The sequence below is a fragment of the Pezoporus occidentalis genome, unplaced genomic scaffold (genome assembly GCF_034315485.1).
Source record: "Pezoporus occidentalis ecotype Australia unplaced genomic scaffold, CSIRO_AGI_Poc_V1 ctg40, whole genome shotgun sequence".
NCBI lineage: Eukaryota > Metazoa > Chordata > Aves > Psittaciformes > Psittacidae > Pezoporus > Pezoporus occidentalis.
The window spans coordinates 4,626,232-4,651,462 of NW_026915725.1; the positions used below are offsets into that span (position 1 = coordinate 4,626,232).

At 39.7% G+C, this 25,231-nt stretch overlaps 2 protein-coding genes across 5 annotated transcripts in view; both read right to left on the minus strand.

Annotated features, from left to right (window-relative positions):
• Positions 1-12,227, minus strand: part of LOC134171451 (macrophage mannose receptor 1-like) — a 30,523-nt gene extending 18,296 nt beyond the window's left edge. The window contains exons 1-13 of one of the 2 annotated variants that reach the window (XM_062633674.1): positions 11,947-12,227; positions 9,841-10,235; positions 8,647-8,820; positions 7,420-7,584; positions 6,985-7,101; positions 6,302-6,445; positions 4,753-4,935; positions 4,427-4,581; positions 3,453-3,566; positions 2,635-2,750; positions 1,714-1,862; positions 1,088-1,287; positions 583-704 (exon numbers count right to left, since the gene is read on the minus strand). In XM_062633674.1, the coding sequence (XP_062489658.1) occupies positions 583-704; positions 1,088-1,287; positions 1,714-1,862; positions 2,635-2,750; positions 3,453-3,566; positions 4,427-4,581; positions 4,753-4,935; positions 6,302-6,445; positions 6,985-7,101; positions 7,420-7,584; positions 8,647-8,820; positions 9,841-10,235; positions 11,947-12,011 (2,099 nt within the window). In that variant the 5' untranslated portion in view covers positions 12,012-12,227. Of the gene's footprint in view, positions 1-582; positions 705-1,087; positions 1,288-1,713; positions 1,863-2,634; positions 2,751-3,452; positions 3,567-4,426; positions 4,582-4,752; positions 4,936-6,301; positions 6,446-6,984; positions 7,102-7,419; positions 7,585-8,646; positions 8,821-9,840; positions 10,240-11,946 lie in introns of both variants that reach the window. The other variant, XM_062633673.1, reaches the window with a different exon arrangement.
• A 4,831-nt stretch (positions 12,228-17,058) lies between these two features.
• The window catches only part of LOC134171450 (macrophage mannose receptor 1-like), a 60,403-nt gene continuing 52,230 nt past the window's right edge, over positions 17,059-25,231 (minus strand). For all 3 annotated transcript variants that reach the window (XM_062633671.1, XM_062633669.1, XM_062633672.1), the window contains exons 27-30: positions 22,246-22,362; positions 20,190-20,357; positions 17,972-18,025; positions 17,059-17,637 (exon numbers count right to left, since the gene is read on the minus strand). In XM_062633671.1, coding sequence (XP_062489655.1) covers positions 17,387-17,637; positions 17,972-18,025; positions 20,190-20,357; positions 22,246-22,362 — 590 coding nt within the window. In that variant the 3' untranslated portion in view covers positions 17,059-17,386. The remainder of the gene's footprint in view (positions 17,638-17,971; positions 18,026-20,189; positions 20,358-22,245; positions 22,363-25,231) is intronic.

Consider the following 25,231-nt stretch of genomic DNA (forward strand, 5'->3'; position numbering starts at 1 on the left):
TGCCCTGGCACTGTATTGCAGTGAAACACAGAGCTTCATGGGAAAGATCACAGGTGTCATGAGTCCAGAAATATTAAACATAAATATATTTTAAGGTCTTGGCTCCACCAAGTAGCTTAAACATCCAAATTCAGACCTGTCTGTACACATAGGCTTGATGCAAACATTTGTATAAGCACATCAATAGGTCAGGTTCAGTCTCCCAGTTTTCCTCCTTAATTAAGGAAGCTAAACAGCACAAACTCTTCCTTTACTCGAGCATTTCATCTACTGATCAAATATAAATAAGCTAAAAAGATCAGTTTGAACTCTCTCTTTGAACTAAATGCAGTTGAAACCAGTTTTGATGATCCTTCTTGCATTTTTGTGTTATGTTCAGGCTACTTCAATGTGTAACACCACCTTCCAAGAGGCCTACCAAGAAATCCTTTTGGTTACCTCTTTCTACCCATTTCATTCTGCCACTTCGCAAAGATATACACAATCTTAATCTTGCAGAGCAGAAAGTGATCATTTCTGCCTTTCAGAAAGGTGATAATTTTTTTTCACTATATTTAAACAATGGACTATGCAGATACTCACAAGCCAGCTATTAGGTTTTGTTCTTCTTCACTGTGGATACAGGCCAGATCTCCTCCAATGGCTCTGCAAAAATCTCTTGCACCAAACCATGTTTGCATTTTCTCCCTTCCTTCCTGAAAAATCTATAGAAAGTGAACCACTAAATACGGTGCTGGATATCACTGAAATTTAGAAACAGAATTCTAGGCTTCTATATTTCTTCTGGTCTTCTGGTCTCTAGTTTTATCACTTACTATTTAATTGTGCAACCATAAGCTTGCGGTCATCTAGCAAATTTGATTATGGCAACTTTGCTTTTCCTTTCATCTCAGACTCCAAACTTCAGTTCAACCTATATACAGCACTTCATAGCACTTCCCAGCCACACTACTTGGTGATGATACTGGAGACATGTTACCACAGACTACCTATCAGGTAGGCAGGGTAAAATCCCCCTTCTATGCATACATGAAATATATTCTCATTTGAAATGACAAACATTTGCATTCAGAAATTAAACACCTACTTTGAAGCAGGAGCTGCTCTGAGGAACGGACTGCCATCCTTCTGGGCATGATGGGAGAGGGGGTGTCGTTGGAGGAGGAGGGGGTGTCACTCCCTCTACCAGCTGCTTGCAGAGAAACATGTTGTTTTCTTCACAGTTCAAAACATCCCATAATCCAGCTGAAGTTCCTGTCATCATGGCCACACAGCCTGGCTCCCTTCCTTCATGAAACAAAATTTTCAGATCTTATTGATAAATGCCTGTGTCTTTTCAAAGCATATGTTACTTACTTAAGAGTAACCTGTCTCCACTGTGTTTGGATGCCAGTTGCTCACAGTTACTCACATGCATTTCAATTACATCATAAAAAGAAATGTTATCATTTTTACATTATAAATACATTATATATTTACATTATACTATGAATCACTTATCAACACTATCAAACAACAAAGAACAAATGATCTCAGTAGAGACATGCAGTCCCAGGTGGTCTACTGGAAGGAGTTACCACGACCCCCGATTTAATCCCTTTGGCACAAGCGGAAAGTTGCACTGGTGTTTCTGCCACTTTATGCCAGAAGAGTTTCTAAACTGCTATTTAGCTTTCATTGGACCCCCAAAGTGGAATGTTGGTGGCCACGTACCAGGCATTCCTGCATTCCAGTGTGTGAAGGTGACCACATCCCCATTAGCCCACTTGAACGTCCCCTGCTCCTCTGTGTCTGAGAAACCAATCCAGAAATACTTTGCTGGATTTAATCCAATTACAGAAGTCAGAAAAGCTTGTTCGTACCTGTGAAGAATAAGTACCAATCGAATGTATCACATTTTATCATAATTTGTTCATTTCTCCAAACCGTTCATTGTAGCAAATCTGATAAAGTTGTGGTGACTTGTTAATATGTGGGGAAAGATCAGTATGGAATGAAGACGTTCTAATTGTCATGTAATCATAATATAATTTTTTTTAATTTATATTTCAATATCATGTAAATTGATTTTTATTTTCTATTTTGGTAATGTGAATCATGTTTAGAATTTAGAGTGATTCTATTTTCATTTTGTAATGCACAACAAACATAAGCGAAACAGTACTAGTAATAATGTACATAATATTATTCATTCTGCATGAATAAGTGCTAGTGTTTTACTGAGCTTTATGATAACATCTAGATGTTTAAATTATTCTAAAAAAGGGTGTGTCTCTAGATTTTCCTATTGCAGAGAAAAGGCTGAAAAGCTCATATTCTGAAGAAATAAATAGTTGCATGTTTATTTTTTTTTTTTTAGTTCAATCAGTTTTAAACAACCTGGCAATCTGGGTTTGTTGATTAAAAAACCCAGAGTCAACAACAGCTTAGGCAGGTAATAGCAATGGCTTGAATGCTTATATTGATGACATAAAAGGCCCTGATGTATTTCGTAATGCTTCTTCAGTTCCAACATAAATTTCCGGCAAGGGGGCGGTACCACACCAGACACTGAACAACTGCAAAGAAGAGATTTCTGTTTGGTCCTTCCAGCCTCATTGCACCTAGGAAAGGACAAGAATTATGTTTCCATACCTGTCTCTCACAGTAACCAGGTAACCTTTGTTTTCTTCACATATTTGTTTTGCTTCTGAAAATGTTGCTGGCAACTGACCCACGGAGTAACAGTAGAAGCCGTGCTTCATCCAGCCCTGCCAGTGGTAACAGGAGAGATGCACAAGAGCGACTGTCAGATGGCACATCACAGTACACTTCCAAAAGCCACATTAATACCACAACTCAGGTCAAAATTAACATCAGAAGCCATGAGAAGAAACAGAGGATAATCAAACACAGCTTTTGTCTCCACAACTTTATGTCTTGCCTCTTGATAAAGGACACACAAGGGGTCTCTGTGAGCAGTGAACCATGGTTATGACTTGGAGCTGACAAGCACGGTCACAGCCACTTTGCAGCCTCTTGAGTAGCCTGCTTTGCCTTCTCATCGTGCAAGTGTAGCTGTTGCTGGAGGTTACAAACAATCTGCAACAAAAGTCAGCCCACATATTCCTGCCCCCTGTGGTGGATTGGTTGAACCAAAGAATGCAGCATGCAACCCAAGACCAGTGGGCTATAGCATGAAAAAATACTGACATGAACTGCAGAGAGAGGCTTTTATGGATGAAGTGACCACTTCTGCACTAGGAGAGAGCTGAGGGGAGTTCTCATATAAGGGAATAGAAAAAAAAAATCAATCTACTTTTTTATTAAATTAAGACAAATTTTCCCCATTGATCTAATCAGCAGTTTTCTAGGGCTCCACCAAGAACAGTCAAAATAATTGACTTAATGGTAACATCATGGGAGTGAAAGTAAGAAGAAACAACCTTTCACTGCTTTTGTTTTATACTTACTTTCTGGCAACCTGGGTAAGTAACCTCATCTTCTCCAGCTTGTTCTGCCAAAGGTTTTCTTTTACAGACATAGCCGAGTTTCTTTTCACAAGCACTGTCAGCCCAGGATCCATCCTGAGCATGGTAAGAAGAAAACACAAAGAGAAGTGAAATCTAGAGACATACAGATCCAACAAAAATAATCACCATCCTCAGAATGAACCCCTCTCTCTTTGACTGGCTGAGGCCATTTCAGCTCTCTTCCTTGCCTTTGCCTTCTCCAAAACTCCAAAACAAGGAGCACAATAAAGACAGCAAGGGCCACGTTTTCTCAGAGGTGTGAGAAGGAGGGTTACATGCATTAATGATTCAGTGGCCGACGTGAACAGGAGGGAAACATGCTGTTCCACTTTATTCTCACCATCATGCTATTTATAATGTTCATATAACCAGATGACAGTAGAAAGGAAATGCTGGCTCAACTAAGCATAAAATACATAAAATGCATTGCTTGAGTTTTTTTCCATAGTATCATATGTCATTTTATGCTGACCACAAAGCAAGATAAATTTTTTTTTGTACCTAATTTTTTGTGCCTCCAGTAATATGAGACTCCAAAGTAGCCCTAATAAACCTATATTTTAGGTGTCTTAGGGGAAACAAGGAAGTCCTTGCTCCAAGAATCATACTATGCAGCTATGATCAGCCATGTTGAATGTGGATGATGAGTTACTTCACCCAGTTTCAGATGGGAGATTTACTGTAGAGCAGACTGAGTCTCAAAGCAGCACACTGCTTCTGGTGCTTCATCATACAACTTCCCCCACCTGGTCTTCAGTCTCTCTCTATCCTAAAATATCCTGAATTAAATCAAGTTCACAAAAAGCTTCCAAACCCCTATCTTTTTTACCTTTTTTCCAATTTTTTTGTCATGTTTTCCTTTGAGAGGGCACAAAGGAGAGAAGAAAGCATGAAAATGGGAGAGGGATTTTTACCTCTCCCTTCATAACGATGCAGTCTGCCTCATTCAGTGTGTGGGTCGGCTCTCCATGATGCCATTTGGTATAAGTCACAGGTGTCCCATCACTCCATTCAAAATACATTTGAACCCTGAGGTCATTTAGACCAATCCACAGCTCATCCTCCGGCTCTGGGAACACAAGGGTAATTGTAGGTATGGGCAGATCTTAAAATGGAGCAATCACATCTCATGCCCACTTTTGACCAAAGATATTTTAAAAAATACAACAAACATCTAAGATCATGGTTACAATGATCAAATGAATAATAGTAACAGTGTAATTTCAGATAAAATACTTACTGTACCCAAGCTGAGACACTGTAAAACTGTACTCTTCAATATTATGAATACTCGCCAGCTCTCCGTCTTCTTTTCTACAGGAAGACTGGGCTTCTTTCCATATTTTGGGTGCTCTGTAAATTCTATAGCAATGACCTGCATAGGCCACCCAGTCTCTGGGGCACTTAAAAGGCTTTAAGTCACCTAAAAAGATTATTTCAAACAATTCATGAGCAGTCCTATTAAGTGGTTTTTTTTAATCCAAAAGAAAATCACTTGTACTGACTTGAATTTGAAATATTGGAGCACATACTGGCAGAGGAGAGAAGCAAAAGTCTGAGAATCACAAAGAACACAAACCAGATTTTTCCACCCCAATTGTGCTGGAAGCTAACGAAAAACACTTTTCCAGGATTAAATAAATGCTAAATAATTTGGCATGCAGACTTTCAGGACACAACTCCCTATTAAATCCCCCTCTTTGTGGCTCTGGGTACAGCCATGTTTTACAAAAGAGGGGGTCTTTTCCTACATAGGGAATTTATCTTACTGAATTTGGGAGATTTTGTATATTACTTTCTGGAAACACCAGGTGCTCAGGAGACAGTTGGAGCTCCTGCACAGCCCAAACCATATATCAGAGGCCCCAGACGTGTTTATGTTTTACTAGACATGTCAGAAATCCCAGCTGCACAGAAGTGCCACACGCTTCATTCAGAGGCTATTTCTTGGTGTGAAATTAGAGTGGCCAGCCAGGTTCCACAGCTTTGAAGGTTCACATGATCTGCACCTACATAGTAATCTGAAGAGTGCAGCATGTGCACCCAATGTTGGCACGTGATCAACTACATTGTTCAGTGCTCCCTGGACACAGTTTTGGCCGGCACGAACTTGCATTGCCCTGAACAACATCCAGGCATGGTCTGGAGGTTACCAGGGGTCAGAAACCATTCTCAGTGAGCCCTCTGATTGCAGCCAGAATGTACAGAACACCAGCTACGATGTGCCATTCATACCCTGAGCCAGAGAATAATCTTATATATTAGTATACATGCAGTTCAGTTACTGTAGAGTTAGTTACAGGCTAGGAATTCCCATGTGAAGTAATTGCACACCTTTCTTCACACAGATAAGACCTAGTCTGCCTCAGGTGGAGAGGGAACTCAACTGGGAAAAGGTGCCAGCCCCATATTCTGAATATTGCCTTTCAGAACATAAAAAAAAAGGGTCAGAGAGAGCAGGGGGAGTGTGAACTCTGGCTCACATCTTTTAGCAGGACACAACATTACTGTATTTTTCAGAGTACAGGATATTCATTAGTATCTTCTGGTCTGGACAACATGACTAAATATATAACACTGCTTCCTTTAGTTCCCTTGGATCCCTTCAAAATGATGAACAATATCTAGATATCATCTTCAAAATAAGAAAATTAAAGTCTTCTCAGTGTTTGACCCAGGTCAACAAGCGTAATCCTTTTGTTTTGACAATATATTGTCACTGTATATATGGCATCTCCCCAGTATTTCCCACTGACTACAAAAATAGCCTTGTTTTTCGATAAACATACCTGAGGCAATAGTGGAGGAATCCAAGGAGGAGTTTCTCTTTTGGCAGATATATCCCAGTTTCCGCTCACACACCTGGTTTTCCCATTTGCCGTTCCTGCCTTGGAAGGCCCCGCATATTTTTCCAGATTCCACAGCGGGATTTCCTTTAGGAAAGAGGCAAAGAATCCCTCTGTTAACACTGAAAATTTTCTCCTTATCACAGGAGGGAGCACACAAGTCTTTTGCAGTTGCAAAGCCACTACTGAATTATTCTTTAGAGTGATAATTCACTAGATAGGTGACAAAGGAACACCAATGGGATGGCTGAGAGGGTTGGCATCTAAAACATGAGACTGGTCACTCTTCTCCCATGCACTGGTCAAGAAGAAATTCAGTGTATTTGAAGCATGGCAGCAGACAGAAAGAGTTTTATAAAAGTTCATCTAAGACACAATTACTTATGGGGTGATAGTATAGCAAACAACTCAGCATCTTTTACAGTGGAACACGGGACATGGAATGTGCTTTTTAGTTCCACAGGAGTGCTCAACCTTTGGATTTCCTTATAGTCACAGCAACTATTATGAAAATACATAATATGGCAACATGCGAGACGGTGACTTGTATCTTAAGGAAATAATATGGGGAAGAGAAGAGAATTTTAACCCAGACACTGTTCATCTTTTCAGGAAAGTGCACTTACCTGGAGCCCAGTTTAGGTATCTGAAAGGACTGCCCCCAGTCCATTGCCAGCCACTGTCAAGTGCACTGAAAAGACCAGTCCAGAGCTTTGCATTGACACTCAAGTCACTAGTGAGCCCTAAATGGCCAGAATAAACAAACAGTAAAGTTATTAAATGCCTCTGATTTTACAATTTATTCGCTAAAACTTGAAATGTAAACTTAGAGCATGGAAAACCAAAATGTGCCATTGTAGATATCTTTTTTCTTTAATATAGGTTACATTTTTCCACTATTTTAATCCATTTTTTTTTTGTGAGAAAGGGACAAACTTTTTTAAGGCCTGTTTTCACAAGGTAAATGTAAGCATCCATGTTAAGGCTCTTAGAGATGATTTACATTTTAAACATATGCATTAACTTGCTTGTTTGATGATGTTCTGGGTTTTTTACTTTACCTAATAAATACATTTCTTCACGAACATCTGTGATACTTAATAATTCAGCATTCTGCTGCTGGCAGCTTTTTCTTGCTTGGTACCATGTCAAAAGTGACTCTGAGTTTATCTGATAGTGAGTTCCTGTCACAGGATTTGTTTTCCAAAGGTTGTTGTGGATGGTGTCTATAAAACATGATAACAGCTGTTTGACAAAGATAATCATACTTGCCAACTTCAAAAATAAAACCTTCCTTGCAGACTAAAACTACATAACTTTATAGTTTGCTAAACTTTTACATATAGTTTGCCCCACTTAAATATACTTTGTTCAATATTAATAATACATTAATCACATAAAGAATTCTTCCTCCTTACAAACCTAATTTTTCTTCATTAACACTGTTCTTTATGTTATCTATTTGTCTCACAGTTCAGTCCACATTAACCCACTCACTGATATATTCTACCTGTACACTTGCCTTTCTTTACTCATGCAGAAAATCTCCAAACCCATTTCTGACCTTAGGACCCCTCTTATGCTCTTCAAAACTTCTCAACATGACAGAAATGATCACTTCCAATCAGATGTAAAGTGAGGGTGAGGGCTAAGGAACTTGTGCTGGGAATATTGGAAGGTTCTGTTGGATGTAGGCATAAGGAGCACTGGAGCACTGGAAGCAGGTAAAGGCCACTGCCCATATCCTGCACCCTTCCATTCACTTCAGCCTTCCTGTTTTCCGTCCTACAATACACCACTGTCTCCTGCTTCCCTGTATCTCACCTCCCCCATCCATTGCACTTCTTCTGACTTTCATTTGCTCATGCTTCTCCCTAGTCCTAGCACTTTCTCTTCCTTTTTCCATCAGTTCCAGTCACCACCCTCAGAATATTCCCTATATGCACCAGTCTCAGAAACACTATAGGACCACTCCTCATCTCTGCTGGAGAAACAGTAAGAGTGAAGAGCAGATACCTCATTTTGCTATTGTGTAACTCACCAATGAAAGAGGCTAGTAGAATCTAGCTCACTGCCCAGTGCTAATCATAGAATCATGGAATAGTTAGGGTTGGGAAGGACCTTAAGATCATCAAGTTCCAACCCTCCTGCCATGGCCAGGGACACCTCACACAGGGACATGTCACCCAAGGCTATGTTCAGATTCCACATCCCAAGGAGATTTTGACTGTGAGAGAGGATGAAAACTTTGCTTAATGACCTTCCTGAAATCTTTATAAATAAATTACCTTTTAGTGGACAGTTTCCAAACAAATGGTCTTTATCAAAGTCTGAAGAAGTTGCACACCAGAGAGAGCCTGCATCGTCACTCCGGGGGATACACTCAGTGTACCATTTACCATGGAGCTTAAAAGGGAACACGCAAGGTGCGCCAAAGGCATTTCCCCCCAGTGTATAGATATCTACAGAGAGAACAATAGATCAGTAGTAGTCAGTTGGTGTCAGACATACAGCACAGTGTCTGCTCATAGGCAGTTCTCCATGGACACAGCTGAGTAGTACAAGAGCCCAGCTTATGAGTAATTCATTACCACAAAGACTTCCCAGGCTGCTGTGCTAATGAGGTGTGATTATGGAAAGATACTCAGAATTAAGACTCTCAAACAACTCTTAATTTGCCCTTAGACCAACTTCTATCTAACTTTTATTTTTCATTGCTATCTGGACTACAGTGTCAGAGGTGCTCTAGACTCAGCTTCTCCCATTGCATACATACTTCTGTCCTTGGATGATATTTAGGTTCGTTTTGTATTTTTTTTTTCCCTGTATGGTTGAAGAGGCTTGAAAGGAGATATTTTTATCATTCATCATGACAGGAAGCTATATCTTAAATTTGTAAGTGTCCTTGCTGGGGAGTAAACTCTCCCATCTCTATGTAGTGTAATTTCCTGCTATCTAACAAAGTCATGACAAACTTCATTCCAGCTGGAACCATTGTGGGTCACAGTCAGATTTTCAACCCTTGTTACTTAACTTCACACCCTACCAGTGTCACAGCAGAAAAGAGGTTGAACTCTCGGGCCACTCTAAACACCCCCAGAGGGATAATAATGCATGAAAAGGAAATCCAAGTAACAGAAAAAATAAATATTTAAGTATAAGACAAATCAATCAGACATGTTTTGAAATAGTCATAGGTTTTCTCCTGCTTTTGCTGTACAAATAGATTTCCCATTCTCCATGACGATTATATTATAGGCCTTCATCATTTTATTCTATCACTTGGAAGAATTGCACTTTCCAAATTATGCAGAAATAAATACAGTCATATTTGCCTGTTTTTCTACAACCTATTCGTAGTTAGCTCTGCTGCTGGTGTCACTGTAAGAAAAGGATTGCTGCATGGCAAGCAGGAGGTGGAATGCTTTGCAAATAGGGGCAGTCAAGTTAACTAGAAATAGAGATTAATTTTCAGTACTCACCCTCATAGCGCTGAGAGCACATGCTGTCTGCAGTTGCATAGATTTTCCACATGCTCCCTTTGCCTAATGCTTTGGACAACCTAATTTTCTTCCCTTTCCCTTTGCCATAGTTGAAAAATAAATCCTTGCCATAGGTTGCAAGCATCTCATTTCTACATTCCCACCACTGGAGCTCATTCGTCCTGTTGCAGGATTCCAACGTGATGGCAGCCTCTTCATCCTTGGAGAGCACTCCCAGGCACAGCTTGAGCCCCACACTCAGCAGCTGCTTGGCAGAGATCCACCTGAACTGTTGAAACTCATTGTGCTCATCACAAGTAGTAGTTATGACCGAGCTAGAGTTTTGAGCTTGGGCACAGAGCTTGCTATCTTCATTATAGAATGAAAATATCCCACTATCTATAAAATAAAATGAGAAAGCAAACATCTGAAGAAAGATTTTTTTAGATCAGTTACTTGCTATTTGACAGTCTGCTACAACAAAAGAATTGATATATAAAGTCCACAGAGAAAGAAATCAAGGTTAATCAATCAGTATGAAGGATATTCATCAATATATTCTTAAGATGCAAGCAAAGCAGAAGCTGAAAATACATTTATTTCAATAGAAATCACTCTTCCTCACTCTTCTTCACATCCCTCCTTAAAGCACAATGTTCTCAAAACACCATTCAAAAATGGCTTTTATTAAATTTAATGAGTTCTTCCACCAGCCCACAGCACATCAAACAGGCTTTAATTCTGCAAGTAAAAAGACTTTTTTGAGCTATTAAAAATCATTTACATACTTCAAAATTCACCCCAGAATATTCAGTCCAGAACGACTTTGTGGTATTCAGCTCAACAAGCAAGGGGTGTATTCTTCGGGTTTGGTTAATTACTTTTGAAATTCTTGGCAACTGTGCAAAAAGTTGTTTCTTCACAAAGTTCAACTTGCGAGTTTCTCAGGAGGGAAGCTACAACTTGCAGCATCATCAGTTCAGTTCTGAGCACAGTTAAGCTAAGTAAGTACCCCAAGTGCCATTAATAGCTACATTTGTAAATAGAAATGCGAGACACTGCACAACAGCATTTTGTTTCTTAAGAGCAGCTTCAGAAAAGGGACATAACTTCAGCCTGCTCTGAACCCTGACCATTTTTGCAGCTCACCTTAGCAGTATCTAAAAGTGAAAGGAACATCATCCAACTCTCTCCACTGTGCCATTGAGCTTTATTGACACCCAAGATTCCTTGTGAAGGATAGAATGGGCTTTCATACCACCACCACCACCACCCCCCCCCCCTTATGCCCAAGCTGCCAGGAGCAGTTGAACAGCCTTAGTGAGTTTGTCTGAGAGGCTGCAGACCTGAACAAGGCAGATGGCATTTGCCCTGGCACAGCTGTCCTGCTGCAGTGGTTCTTTGGTTCTTGACAAGGTTAGCAGAGGACGGGTTAGAGCCAGCTTGGTCTGACCCAAAAATATGCAAAGAAATTCTCCTGTAGTAGATTAGATCAGTGTTGGCAAGTCCCTGCTGCCATTCAGGCGATAGCACTGGACTCCCCCATTTCTCTAGCTGGGAGCTTCCTAAGGGAAAGAGCTGCAGACACACCATCATTTGTTTTCCTCTCAGCCGCAGAGTATCTGAAATATAACAGACTGAAGCTTTTAAGGTCCATCCTAAAGCCATCAGCATGGAAAAATTGGATTCTACTACACAACAATCAGTATGCCATAGTCTATATGAATGAAGAAACTCAAAGCACACATCAGCCAGCGTTTCTGTGCATGCTGAGGATGCTCCCCTGCATTTCTGAGCTCTTCTAACCCCCAGTGGAGTAATTCCAGATCAGCTTTTGTCTGCATTCAGCTGGCTGATTTTCAGGGACCAGTACTGTCTAGATTATGCTTACATCTCTTGGCATATTTCTTTCATTTGTGCGCTACCTTCAAAGCTGTTTTAAGGAAGCAGAATGCCAATATAGATACCGCCAAATTTAAGAGTTGAATAAAACTGTTTCAAATGACATGCTGTAACTAGATCTAAATTCACTGTTCACCAAGCAGGGACATCAGGAAAGCATGAGAAAAAACTTGCAAACCTTCATATTCAGCAGAGGACAAACACTTACCGGATATTTGAAGAGCTGTACTAAAGGAAAAGAGAAATGTCAGGAGCAGGTAGACAGCCATGGCCAAACGTTTGACTCCCTTCTCCCCTTCCCGTCAAACTGATGCTAAGACCAACTCTGTGCCTTGCAAGAAAACCCTCATGCAGTGAATCACCCTTTCTTGTTTTTAAGACCCAACAGATGCAGGGAAGTTCTGAGCTGCAAATAAGGAAATAAGGAACTGTATCATGTCACATGAGTAATTTTGAAATAATACATCGATGAATAAACTTTGCTTTCTAAGTTAGTTTTTCTATTGTATAAAATTTTTGTCTTCCATCAAAATACAAGATCTAAGAGCAAACATTTTAGTGAGGATTTTTGGAGACGTACCTTACAATTCAGGATCATTATTTTTACAAAAAGGTGACATGAATCTCTCTTCACCAGAAATAAAGGAAAAAAAGGAAAAAAGAAGAGGAAGGTTTGTCTGTAGCAATAAATGATGAAAAAAAGCCACAGTGCAATGCAGTACTGTGAAAACTTGGCTGTGACACCTTGCAAATCAAGTACCTGTGGCTCGGAATCAGAGAGAACCAGAATTTCCCATGTCTGCAGTTCCACAGAAAAGAGAAAAACTGTAGAAAATAGGGCCTGGGTTCTTCAGGAGGCACCTCTCCCTTCTTTTGCTCCATTCCTGGCCATATGCAGGAGCACTGGACCCAAACTGATAGCAACAACCGAAGAAACTCCAAAAAGAAACCACAAAGTTCTAGGAAGAAGAGAACCTGTAACTGGAAAATAGTGGATTTTCAACGCTTACTAGAGAGGAATATGGAATGCTGCCACCTTTTTCACCCCACTGGTCTGGGAAAGTTTGCACCCTTAAAGTGCACACCCTTCAGGCATCCTGACAGAATTTGGATAGTTAGCTTGAAAAAGCTCTCTCCTTCATGTTAGGTAAAAGAATTAGACAAACATAGAGGGTAGGGAAGAGAAAAGGCACTCCTGTGCAATGTTTGCATCCCTTTTTGCTTGTGGCCTTTGAAAAATTTCTGTTACTGTATCTTCAGGAGAGGCTGGTTTGGAGTAACTTCCCCAATATTGTATTTGCAGCAAGTAATTTATAGGGTCTTTCCCTGAGAACTGCTGCTGTTCCAGGCAATAAAAGCCCTGGACACCTACATGAAGGTGTGGGATCCTGCTTCTATTGTTCTGGCTGAGATGCAGATGTCTCAAAAGGTAAACAAGGAATTAGAGCAGAAAAAGAATTACAAGAGTGAGAGAAAATAGTGGGACCTGAGGGCCAGCAGGTACAGCTAGACCAAAAACACGGAAAGAATGTGAGCCTGAAAAGGACACTGACACCTGAAGGAAGTGAGAGAAGACAGAAAGCTGCCTCCACAAGGCAGCAGATGGACAATTACTCAGTAAATTATGATGCATATGCGAAGATGGCTGCACTGAGTCTGAAGTAAAGAATTCTGGTACTCCCCAGCATGGGAATGCTTAGCTCTGCAACCTCAACTTCCCAACTGTCCTTGCTTCCTTCTTCAGGAACTCCAGATGTGCAGATGGAAAAAGTATTCTTATTTATTTAGGCAGAAGAAATGTAATGTCTTGTGGTTCTTCTGTACACAACATCTCAGCATCTCCAAAGCTACTGTGAGGCAACAAGTGGAATTACAACAGGGAAAAGGAAACTAGTTCTATTCTGAAGAAAGATCAGTGTTTGGTAAAGGACTGTGAGTGACAATTTGCTGAGACAGGATGAAAAACAGTAAAGCATACTAAGGTCAGCTTCACCTCAGTGTTTGTATGCTTGCCTGAGCAGACCCCATCACAGCCCAAAGAGTGGGAAAGAAAATGAGAAGATTGCAAAGATGCACTCCAGCATCTTCACTTGGCAAGGCACAGCCTGACATTTTAGAAGTGGCAATGAAGAAAGGCTGCCGGATTTCATGTTGAGTCAGCATTGTTCCTTCAGCAATCTCTGCTCCCAGGCAGGAAGTTACACTCACAGCCTGCAGATTCACCACCTTTCCTCTGAAGCTTGAGCTCTTCTGGAGAAAAGGGGAAATGAAAGTTAAACACAAGGGTACCCAGAAACGTACAAATGTGCAAAGATGCAAACCTTTACGCACTATCAAATATTGCCAAAAAATCATTCAACTGCCCACAGAAATGCATGGGTGAGTTCACCCAGGTTCAACCAGATGCTTCCCTAGAGAAGTTAAATATATAAGAACAAGTAGTAATAGGACCTGGCTCTAAACTGAAAGAGGGTAGATTAAGATTAGATATTAAGAAGAAATTTTTTATTGTCTCAACTGCCAAGATCAAATATAAGAAATCTTGGCAGAATCAGAGGATTATGGGTATGAAATATTAGTTAAAAATTACCTTTGTTTTTTTATCCATCATGTATGTTTCATCTTATTACTCAAGAAATTATTTACCTTGTTCTTACACCAAGAATATTGCAAAGAAGCAAGATCTCAGTTCCTCTGTGAGTATATATTTATGCAATATGCAGCCTGACACCTCCTCTAAGTAGCAGCATCTGCTCAGGAGACAAAGCAAGAGGCCACGAGCAAGATGGTTCTAAAGCAGCTGACCTATCCCTACAGGAATAGCAGTAGTAGAAACTGGCTGAAAGAATTGGTGAAGGATCAGAATACATTGAATAACAAATTATGTTTCATCCATATGAATATGAATCATTTCCAAGAAGACACACTGTTCTTTTTCAGTCAAGTAGAGCAACAGGAATGATTTCCCCAGCCCAGTCTTCAAAACATTCTTGATGTACTCCTTCACTTGTCAGTAACATTGCAGTTCAGCAGCAGGAAAAAAGAACATAATGTCAGATCACCAAATGATGTTTGGTAAAACAAGCACGCAAGAACTCAGTCCAGGAAAGATGCAAATAACATGAGAGCACGGAAAGAGAATATCATTTCAGAAAGTACTCTCTCAATTTTTCTTGCAATTACAATGATCAGTTTTGTCACAAGCATGACCAAAGGAATGATGATATAAAAACCTGGGACTGGACCCTGCATTCAGTCTAATAAATGAGTTGCCATCACTGAGAAAACAAAACAAAAAAAACCTAAAAATTCCTGTATAAGTCCCTAGGTAAAAGCCTTTGATTTAATCTTATATTAAAATTAGGTATTATTTAAAGTGTTCAAGCTTGTTCATTTCTCTGCCTTCAATCAGTCCTCATCTTCAGCTAGCTACACGGAACTGTAAGGATTTCCTGTGCTTTAAGTGCCATCTCTGCCATGTTTGCTCATTTCAATGGGAACTGAAATTCCATTGTATTGTAGTAGGGGGGCAGTAAACCAGGCAGCTTAACTTTCCCCCTCTTCTGAAAATCTTTCAAGTCATTCACTCACTCTTTCTATAATAAGCAGGCCAAGCAGACCAGAGCAGACCTTCTGGTTTGGTACCTCCTGTTTTATCCATACCCATTCGTACAGGAGAGCAGAACAGACATGCGATTTCACAGAAGCAGCTACCCCTACTGCCAGCTAGTAACTAGCACCGCATTTTAATTCTCTTCAACTCAAGGATGATGTTGAATTTCAGGCAGTGTAACTGGGTGAGTAAGTTCAGAACTATCCAGGCTCTAGTAGCTGGATTCTCCATGATAGTGTTCAGCTATACAGATGTATCAGACAGTATCTGAGGCAGATACTGCCTCAGATTGTGCAGGGCCCCACAACAGGACTGAACTTCCTTCAGATAGAGACTGCATCTCTTTGCTGTTTGCACAATGAGGGTGGGATTCCAGCCAGGGCCTCCTGACCTTCCAGAATCCCTTTCACATACCTTGCTAGGCAGCACCACTTCTCTATGTAACTGAAGCATCATCCTCACATTAATCAGCCAGTTTGGTGGTTTCTGGCATGTAAGCCACATCAGGTGGCATGAAGAACCATTAGAGCTGCTACTCCTTTAAAAGACATGCTCAAACAACTATGCATTAAAAATGGAAACGGTGGGAGGGACAGAGGCAAGGAAGTAACTGGGTGAAAGGGAGCAGAGCCGGGGAAAAGTAGTTCCAGCACAAATTGCCCCATCTTACCCACATGTATATGTGAGATTTTTACTAAATCACTGAGCTGACATTTTTGTCTTGGTTTTAAACAGACAATCCTGGGACTGGTTCAGGAAAATATGGTCATGTTACTTAATCACAACTTCAGATGGAAAATCTCCCCAGTTGTAACATCTCCTTTTTAATTTTATTGTTACAGTCTTATATAGACATGACCATAAAATGAAAAAAAAAAAAATTGTTTAAAAAGTCAAAGCTAGTTACTGTTTTATTTCACAGAACAAAATCTGAAACCATTAAAACAAACCTTGTAAACCTTTGTATGCAAGTGAGGACTCATGCAGGATTTGCATCTTGTAAGATTTACAAAGATGCATATTAACTCCACCCTGGGGAGTCTAAGATTTCCATAACTGGTAACTGATCCAGCCATTTTAGAAAGGAAATAAAATCAGTAGTAGCTAATACACTGGTAAAGGTAAGTTATGCTTGACTTCAGCACACACCTCACAAACTTATGCTGTGTATTGAGAGGCTACAGGAGAACAGTACCAGTGTGTGATCACCCTAACACCTGTCCAGCACTCCTGTAAAAGTTCTGAACACATAGAAGTAACGTTCCTCCCTCTCCTCAGTAACTGTCTTGTAAAGAAAGAAGTTTTGTCAGCACCTTCATTACCTCCCTCAGACCAATCAACTTGCAGGCAGCCAGAACACTGGCAGTTAACGCCAACCACACTTTTCACTCCAGCAGCCTGTCCCCAGATTTTACCTGATTAAATTTTAGAATAAAGAAACTACAAGAACTACCTACTTGGTTCTCTGGGATGTGTGTAATTGTGGGAACTGAAATTATATCAGAAAAGGATTTTTTCTCTATGTGGTTCAAAGAGGATGTGCCTGAACACAAACTGTCACCCAGTAACTACCCCTGTAGTTGAATCCCTAGCAATGCCTGAAATATGGTAGAATTAGAGATGTTTGTTGAATAGCATGGAGAATCTGTGCATTAGCATGGCTGGAAATAAATCTGCCGCAGAAACTTCAACTCTTGAGAGCCTTCTCAAGTGGATCTGTCTACATTTTACTTCCTTTATTGCATCCATTTCTATTGTTCCATTTAATAACTAGTCAGTGTTATCTCTTTCCTTAAGACCCACCCACCAGTGTGGGCCATCAAATCAGGATATCTGAAATCTTACACATGATACAATGGTTACAAAATAAAGTAACTGCTGTAAATAACTACGCACACACTGCAACTGGCTAATGCGGTATTTTCACATGAGAAAATGGCTTTGGCTTAAATCTAGCTGCATAATTTTATTAAAACAAGGCACATTTTATTTTATTACATTACATTTTACATTGCATTTCATTTCATTACATTAAAGTGTTGCATGTTCATTCCGTTCTATGTTGGTCACAAGATCTTTTGTGTCACTAGTTCCAGGAACAGCATCACTATTAAAATACAGATTGTTCTCAAAGCTGTCATTTGTTGACAAGCGATTCTTCCTTCTTTTGTAGAAGAGATAACCTGCAAGGCCACTTCCAACTAGGATGAGGATGACAACAATAACTACAATTCCTGTTTTACCGTGGTTCAATGCAGGAGTCTTCTTGTCCTTCGTCATTGCTGAAAACAAATACAAAGAAATCAAGAGGACACCACATACTCTTTATCTGATTACTGGAAACAATTTCTTTAGAAAGCATGATCCTTTAAGCAAAAGCATTCCATTTGTTTCAAAACAATGACAGGCAAATTAATTGATTTTTAATCTTAACACTGCATACATCACAAATTATTATTTTTAAATCTGTGTTTGGGCACTGAATAGAGGATATTTTATCCTATGCTCTTAGGAAATAGATATATCAGAAAATGTCAGAGACATAATACAGAATACGATTTGTTCTGTTTATGACATTACATGAGATTTTTGCTACTTGAAAGACAATATTCTTACCCTTTGTAGGCATTTCAGCTGGTGGTACTTCAGCTGCTGGTGGCATTTCAATTGCTGGCATTTTGAAACATTGGAAAAGAATTATGTTATTATGTTATTCTGGTTTTTATTTCTATTTTTTTTTCTACATTTGGAAAATACTGAACATCATATTCAGATAAATATATAATACACAACCTTACATACTGAAAACACCTAGTTTTAGTCCAAGCAAAGCTATATCTGGCCTATCAAAAGGCACAGCACCCTAGTCTACTGTATTCTGGTCTCCTATGTAGTTAGTTATATATACTAGCAGAAAAGAAGAATCATCAAATTGTTCCATGGAGATGGACATCACTACAAAACCACAAGAAAATCTACACAGCATCTTCAGGACAAAGATGATCAAACATAATCCTCAGTATAATTACAAATGTAGTACTTGTTATCTCATAAAAACGTAACAAGTAAAATAAATCTGGTTTGCCAAGAGACTTTCATGGCATACCTACACAGGCAACTGAAATCACTCACAGACTCCAAAATTTCTTAGCACATATCACATCCAAACTAAAATGTTTGTAGCTCACTTAAAATTTAATATCTGGACCATGAAATCTCACTTGCTGGAAGAACCTGAGACCCCTCTCCAGGCTCTGGGCAGCAACTGCTGACACTGGCATCAAACTGATGAACTGGGATGGATTGAGGTTCCTCTCCCCCTAGAATATACCTAGTTACTATCTCTAGCACAGCCAACTAGCACCTACTGAACTACTGAACAGTACTTTGGAGTACCTCCTTACTTATGGAATAAAGTTAGATTATTTATGAAAGAGACCAGCTACAAAATTTCAGATTAGTGTCTTAAAAACTACCTCAATAAATAGAACACAAAATTACATCTGTTCTATTGGAAGGCTTCAATCACAGTTTTGCATTTACAGCCTCTTCAGAAAACAAGAAATATAAGCCATATTTTACTAAGTAAAATCGTGTTTTTAACACCTAATTTATTAGCCTATAGCCTATAGTGTTTTTAACACCTAATTTATTAGCCTATAGCCATTTAGTTTGGTGGTGTTTGGTTTTTTTTTTTTTCAATTCTGCAAATGGAGCATTATCGCAGCTTTACAAAACTGTGTCAAGCCAAGGTGCATTTCTACAACAACTGTGCCCTGTTCTTGAGTAAGCAACTGTCTAGCCCTTGCATTGACATTGGCATTTGGCTGACTCCATGGTGTTCCAGCTCAGGAGGCTAAAGCTAATCCTGAAAAATATATTAAGTGAATGAGAGAAAAGTTTTCTGGATAGAGAATGAAAATAAAGTGCTTTCTTGTTTGTTAATCGCAAAACACAGGCAACTAAGACTCTGAATCATACAGATGGCTGTATCTGACAGTTCTGCAGTATTTCCCGTAGAAGATATAGTCATCATTACAAGCATCTGAGTAAGTAAGAATAATTTTGCATGAGAACAAATTTATAGAAAGAAAAGCAGAATTTCATTTCTGGTACGTAGAGGAAGTGGGCATATTTCAGCTACTACAGGCATTTCACTCTTCTCAGTAAATACTAGTAAGACATTTTGATAATGCAATGCATGCTGGAAGAAATTATTAGGAACTCATATGCACTAGATGACCTTAATGTCAAATTTGCACACTCTATTATTTCAGGACACTTTCGGTTTAGCATATGCTCTGCTTTTCATTCATGTATCTTCTCAAAAAAAGAGAACACAGAGACAAAAGGTTCAAATCTATTCATTAATTTACAATTAAAAAATACTCAATTCACAGAAACTACTTCGTACTCAGAGAATGCAGGCACATGAGACTGCCAGAGGGAAATAAGCAAAGGGCTGAGGGTATACCCTATGGAATGTACTTTCAAATAGATGAGACAAATTTGTGTGCAAGGCACAGTACTAACATTGTGATTACTCAATAATTATCAATATAGAACAGGCAAACTTAGTAAGTGTATACACTAGGTACAGTTAAGATAGGAACACAATCTTTTAAGCCAATTCTGAAGGGGGTTAAGCACTGGTCAGAACTTGGACTTTCAAAGAGTTACTTACTCTTGTCTTTTTGTTGGCATGCACCCCTCAGCATTTATAAAACCTCAAAACACCCAGCTAAAATGCACTGAGTGCATCAGCCATCTACCAGTGCTAGCACACAAGGAGCGTACTCCATGCATAAAACAAATTCATAAATGTAGCACTTACTTTTTGGCTTTTTACAAACATAGCCTCTGTAGGAAGAACAATAGAAATTATTCCAGTACCCAGAGTTCGCATACATTTCAACACAGTGTTCATTTTGTTGAGGGGAAGGCTCTCCTGCATTCCAGTTGACAAAATTCACTGCAGTGTTGTCTAGCCACAGCCATTCCCCTAATTGGAAAAACATTGAATATATAAAACCAAGATAGTATTTATTTCCATCTTGACACCCACTCCACATTTATTGCCTTCCTGAGAAATCTACATGTGGCCTCTCTTGGAGACAGGTCACAAGACTATTTGAAATTTTTGGTCTGACACATCACGTTGCCCTTACATTTTTATCCAAATGATATAACAACAGTTTCTGGAAAATGGCAGGTCAATCTGGATTATGTTACAAAGGCAAGACAGTTTAAAGAAGTATCTCCAACAATATATTGCAATGGTGCAGTGTCAATTATTTACTCCGTTTATAAAAATAACTGATGTTAAAACATAATTTATCTTCCCAAGAAAGCCCTTTATTTCAGTAATTTGCAGGGAGGTTTTGTATTACTCTTTTCAAAGCCTGCACTGAAGTCTTTCTAAATACAATTTTATTCTATTTGGTTTTTAGTTTCTGCTCCTTTCCACCGACTTTACTCACACGGTTTTCCTTCTGAAAGATTTGCTTCAGGGATCTTATGATCACTGTTGTTCAGTGGTGCCGGGACTTTCTGTTTCTTCCTTCCTGTTCCCTTTTTTCTTTCTTTCTTTTAATAGTGCTATTTATTTAGAACAAATTTACCCCTTGTGACTCTTAAATTGTATTCAAACAAGCAAATTCTTAGACTCAGCACGAAAGCTGTGTTTTGTTTTCTTATGAGATTGTTCACATTTTGTTTTTTTAAAAAAAGAGGACATAATAATTTTTCCAAAGATATGAAATTTAGTTATGCAGTTATGCTGAAATCACTATAATCATTATCTAATAATATAATGGCATCTACTTGCTGAAGCAACCCCTTTGTTTATGATCAGTCTAAGAACTGTAATGTTCTGCACCTGCCCTTGCATAACTTTAAAACACATTTTATGTGTCCATTAACCACATGAATAAACATTAGCTTTTCCTTATGGGTTATGTTTCTAAATCATTGCTCTCTTCAAATTCTTTCTCTTCTGCTGAAAACTCCCCTTTCCTGGTTAAGATTCGAGTAATGTTATTTGAATACTTGTCTTCTCCCCAACTAGTTTGTCATTGAAGTGGCTGAGCAGGCGGCTGTAAAAAAAAAACCTCCAAAACTCAAGAAAACTGCACCCCAAATCACCTGAACAATTCTGCAGTCTTGCCTTTGACATTGGAGCTTTTAGTCTGAGCACCAAAAGACCGTAGCACTTTTAGGTCTATCATAAATACAGATTTTTACTGAATACTAATTGTATTATTGAAAAAAGCAATAATCAGCAAATTTAAGATTTACTTAAAGCAGCTTATTGCCTGTTCTCTCTTACCTTACCTTTGTTACAGTGAAGCAGAAAATAGAAAAACTTGCAATAAACAATTCCAAAGACAAAAACAATTCCACTTTAAATGTGAAGCTGTTCTGAGGGCCTGCTGTAACTAAAGATGGGTCACTGGTCATTCCAGGATAGTCATTCCAAAGACTAGAGGTGATATTAGACACATTGCTCTCTAGCTCCAAAACTGGAGTATCTCAATGACAAGTACATCAAGCTAGGGCCCCTTCCACATCTGAGAAGAGCCAAACTTCATCTCAACTCCAAACACAGTCCTGTTTGTACTGTGTTATATGCACATTTGCACCTTACTTTGTTGTGAGTAAGATTTTTCTTGCTTTAAGATGAAAGTTCCATACCTGGTCTTTCTGTTATATATTACTGTTTATTGCTTGATTATCATCCACCAGCTTCCCCTCTGATGATAATATAGTAACTTCCCTGATTTCACTTCTTATGAGTTACAGGAGTATAATGTGAAGTCTTCAACTCTCAGGTCAAACAGCTTGTAACTATTATTTATCAAGCAAAATGATGTCAAATGTAAAGAAATTACCATCCACATTTCTGTACATTCCTGTCCAAAAAGTTGATGTTTTCCCTTCAAGTGGCTCAATGGTGTATGTCAGAAAGTTGGCTTCAGCTGAGTCTTCAACTGATACCAAAGAGGCACCTGGAAGACACAGAGAAAAAGAATAATCTCCTGGAGACATAAGTCTTCTAGCACAAAGCATTCTCGTTGTCCTGTCAAATGTCAGTCTAATTTTGCCACTGATTATCTGTGCCAAATTCCAAACTGAGTCTGAAGTTCAAAACAAAAACTAACTTTGGATAATATCTTGTGAAGGACTTTAGCATTGTTGCTGATGTATTTCTTATCATTTCCATGGCAACGCACTAAGAGTTTGTTTCCTCATCCACTGGGAAATAGCAACATAACTAAACAATGATACTAGGCAAAATACAACAGGCCAACGTTGTAATCAGCATAAATTTCTACTGATGTGTTACCATTAAAACCAAACAAAAAGAAAACAAAAAAAAAAACCCAAACAAACAAAAAACCCCACACTAAAAAAAAATTAGTTAATTAGTTTTTAGTAAAACATGTATAACTTCAGTCTGTGCACAATATGACATTGCACATTAATGATTAAATATTTTCTGAGCCTTCGTATAGCTCATGTATAGCACAGACTTTGCCAAATTTATAATGCACAGTCATTAATTTAACTCTTTAAACAGGTCTTGTTTATTTTCCTATATTTTCTTTGTAGCCACCAGAGAAACAAAGATCACCTTGGTCATCTGCTGCCCAGTTAGCATAGTACCCTGTTATTTATATACACACACCACCAGGCATTCTGCCGGGATTCATTCTGTATGATGCTCTAGCAAAATCAAGAAGTCACAGCATAGAGCCAGCAGACAGAATGAGTTGCATGGCTTTGTATGGAGTGGCATTAAACACCAGAAAAAGGGCACCTTCAGTTGTCTTTCATGTGGAGCTGGCATCCAGCCAATAGCTGTGTTTGGCACTTGACTGTTTTGATTTGGCTGTTGATTTTTTGAAGTTATTGTCTCTCAGGTAAGGAAGACACACTTACAGAGAATGCAAATATAAAAGTCATTTGAATCACTGCTGAGCTACTGATAAATCCTACAATGGCTTGGAATTCTGGTATGGATAAGATATAATTGAAAAATGTCCAACTGCAAACAAAACCCAGAGTGCAAGCATGGACAGCATAAAAGAACATGGAACCTTCCTCTTTTTTCAGTGTAGTCTTTATGTTTTTCTACTTGTTCCGCTTTTGTTGAATAGCATCAGATGTTTGGTTACTGTTACACTGTGTGATAAAAAGCTCTACTACACACCCATGAGGGAGCACAGAGAGACAATGGCAAACAGGGGACCTCTTCCCTGGCTACTCACATGCCTATCACAGGAGCCATCAGCCCATCAAAGACCACACTTCACAAGCCCAGAGGAGCAAAGAGGTGCAATGGCAGGGGAAGAACACAGATTACAGACTCAGAACATCTTGCTCAGGCCCCTCCCAGGGCTGTCGAAGGACATGCTAAGCCACAGTGGCCAGCCATGAAACCCATCAGGACAGCACAATGTCAGAGTTCCTTTCAGATTGAGGGGTGTTACTGCCTAGGGTTATGGGACACATGATGGGATGCAGAAAAGCATTTCAAGATTGCACAGACTTAGGGGAGGAAGCAAAGGCAGGGAGAGGGATGGACCTAGATCATTTGTGAGGAACAAGGATGGGAAAACAGAGGGATAAGAGGATAAAAAGACTGATAATGTGTAAACAGTTTTCTTGTCAGTACAGCTGTCTGGCCACAATTGCACCTGATCTGGGCAGACAGTCCTATCTTCTGATTAAATGCTAATTACTATCACAGGTGAAAACTGTTCACTCTGTGTGCATGTGTGTGCATGGGGGTCTAAGTACCACCAGCTGGAGTGGTGTGGGGGTTGGAATGTATCAAAGCTGTCAGAGACCATGGGAAGGAGAAACTACAGCTGACAATTAAGAGTGACCATGAGAAGAAGGAACTACAGCAGGCAATTAAGAGTGACCTGTCCCTGACTGGTACTTGGAAGATGTTGGAACTGGCAAGGAACAAGGACATCGGAACTGGAAAGAGGATGTCGATAAGAAAATCAGATAGACCTTTCACCTGATGTAAATGCAAGGCAAACACAGATGTGCTTGGCTAATTGCTTGGAAGCATATAAATACCGTGTAATCTGTTCAATAAACGATCCAGCTTGCACTCTACCTCTGGGTCCCTGCCTCCATCCTCACAGAGTGGGACCATGAGTAAGAGACCCTCGTGTCCATGGTGCCACAACTGGAGCAAGTGCAGGTACACAAGTTAATGTGTCATCACTAGGGAGTATCAGGTCAGCCTAGTCAGCCAGGTGTGTATCACCAAGGGTGACCACAAACTGAGCTGGCTATCAGAGGTACCAGGGGAGTCCCATCCAGCTGCTGTCTCTAAGGATAAGACCCACTAGTGTATGTGCATCTCTAAGGGTGAGACCAAGGAAGGGATGGCTACTGGGAGACCTGGGGAATTTCAGCTAGCTCTGTATGTCTGTGTGTCCCTGTGTATCTCTACAGGTGAGACCATGGCAGGCGAACTGGAGGGAACAGTGTGTATGTGTGTGGTGGGGACAGGTGTGTACCAGCAACAGGAGACAGGCTGGTGACCATGAGAGCTCATATTTCCAGCTGCCAGCAACTGAGATCAACAGGCCAGCTACAAGGCAAACTAAGCGTCTGAGTCCAGCTGCTGGAGGGATCTACACTGTATTTGTGTATCGATTCCCACTACAGACTTTCACCCTGATCAACCAGAGAGGGGAACATAATAAAAGGTGTTAGTTCAGGTTGTGTTCATGTGAATGCTCTCTGTTTCTGTCTGTGCTGACCTGTGTGGCCTGCCACGAATATATTATGTATAGATGCATTGTACGTGTGTGTGCCTACAGGGAACACACTCTCAGCCTTGTCACTGGC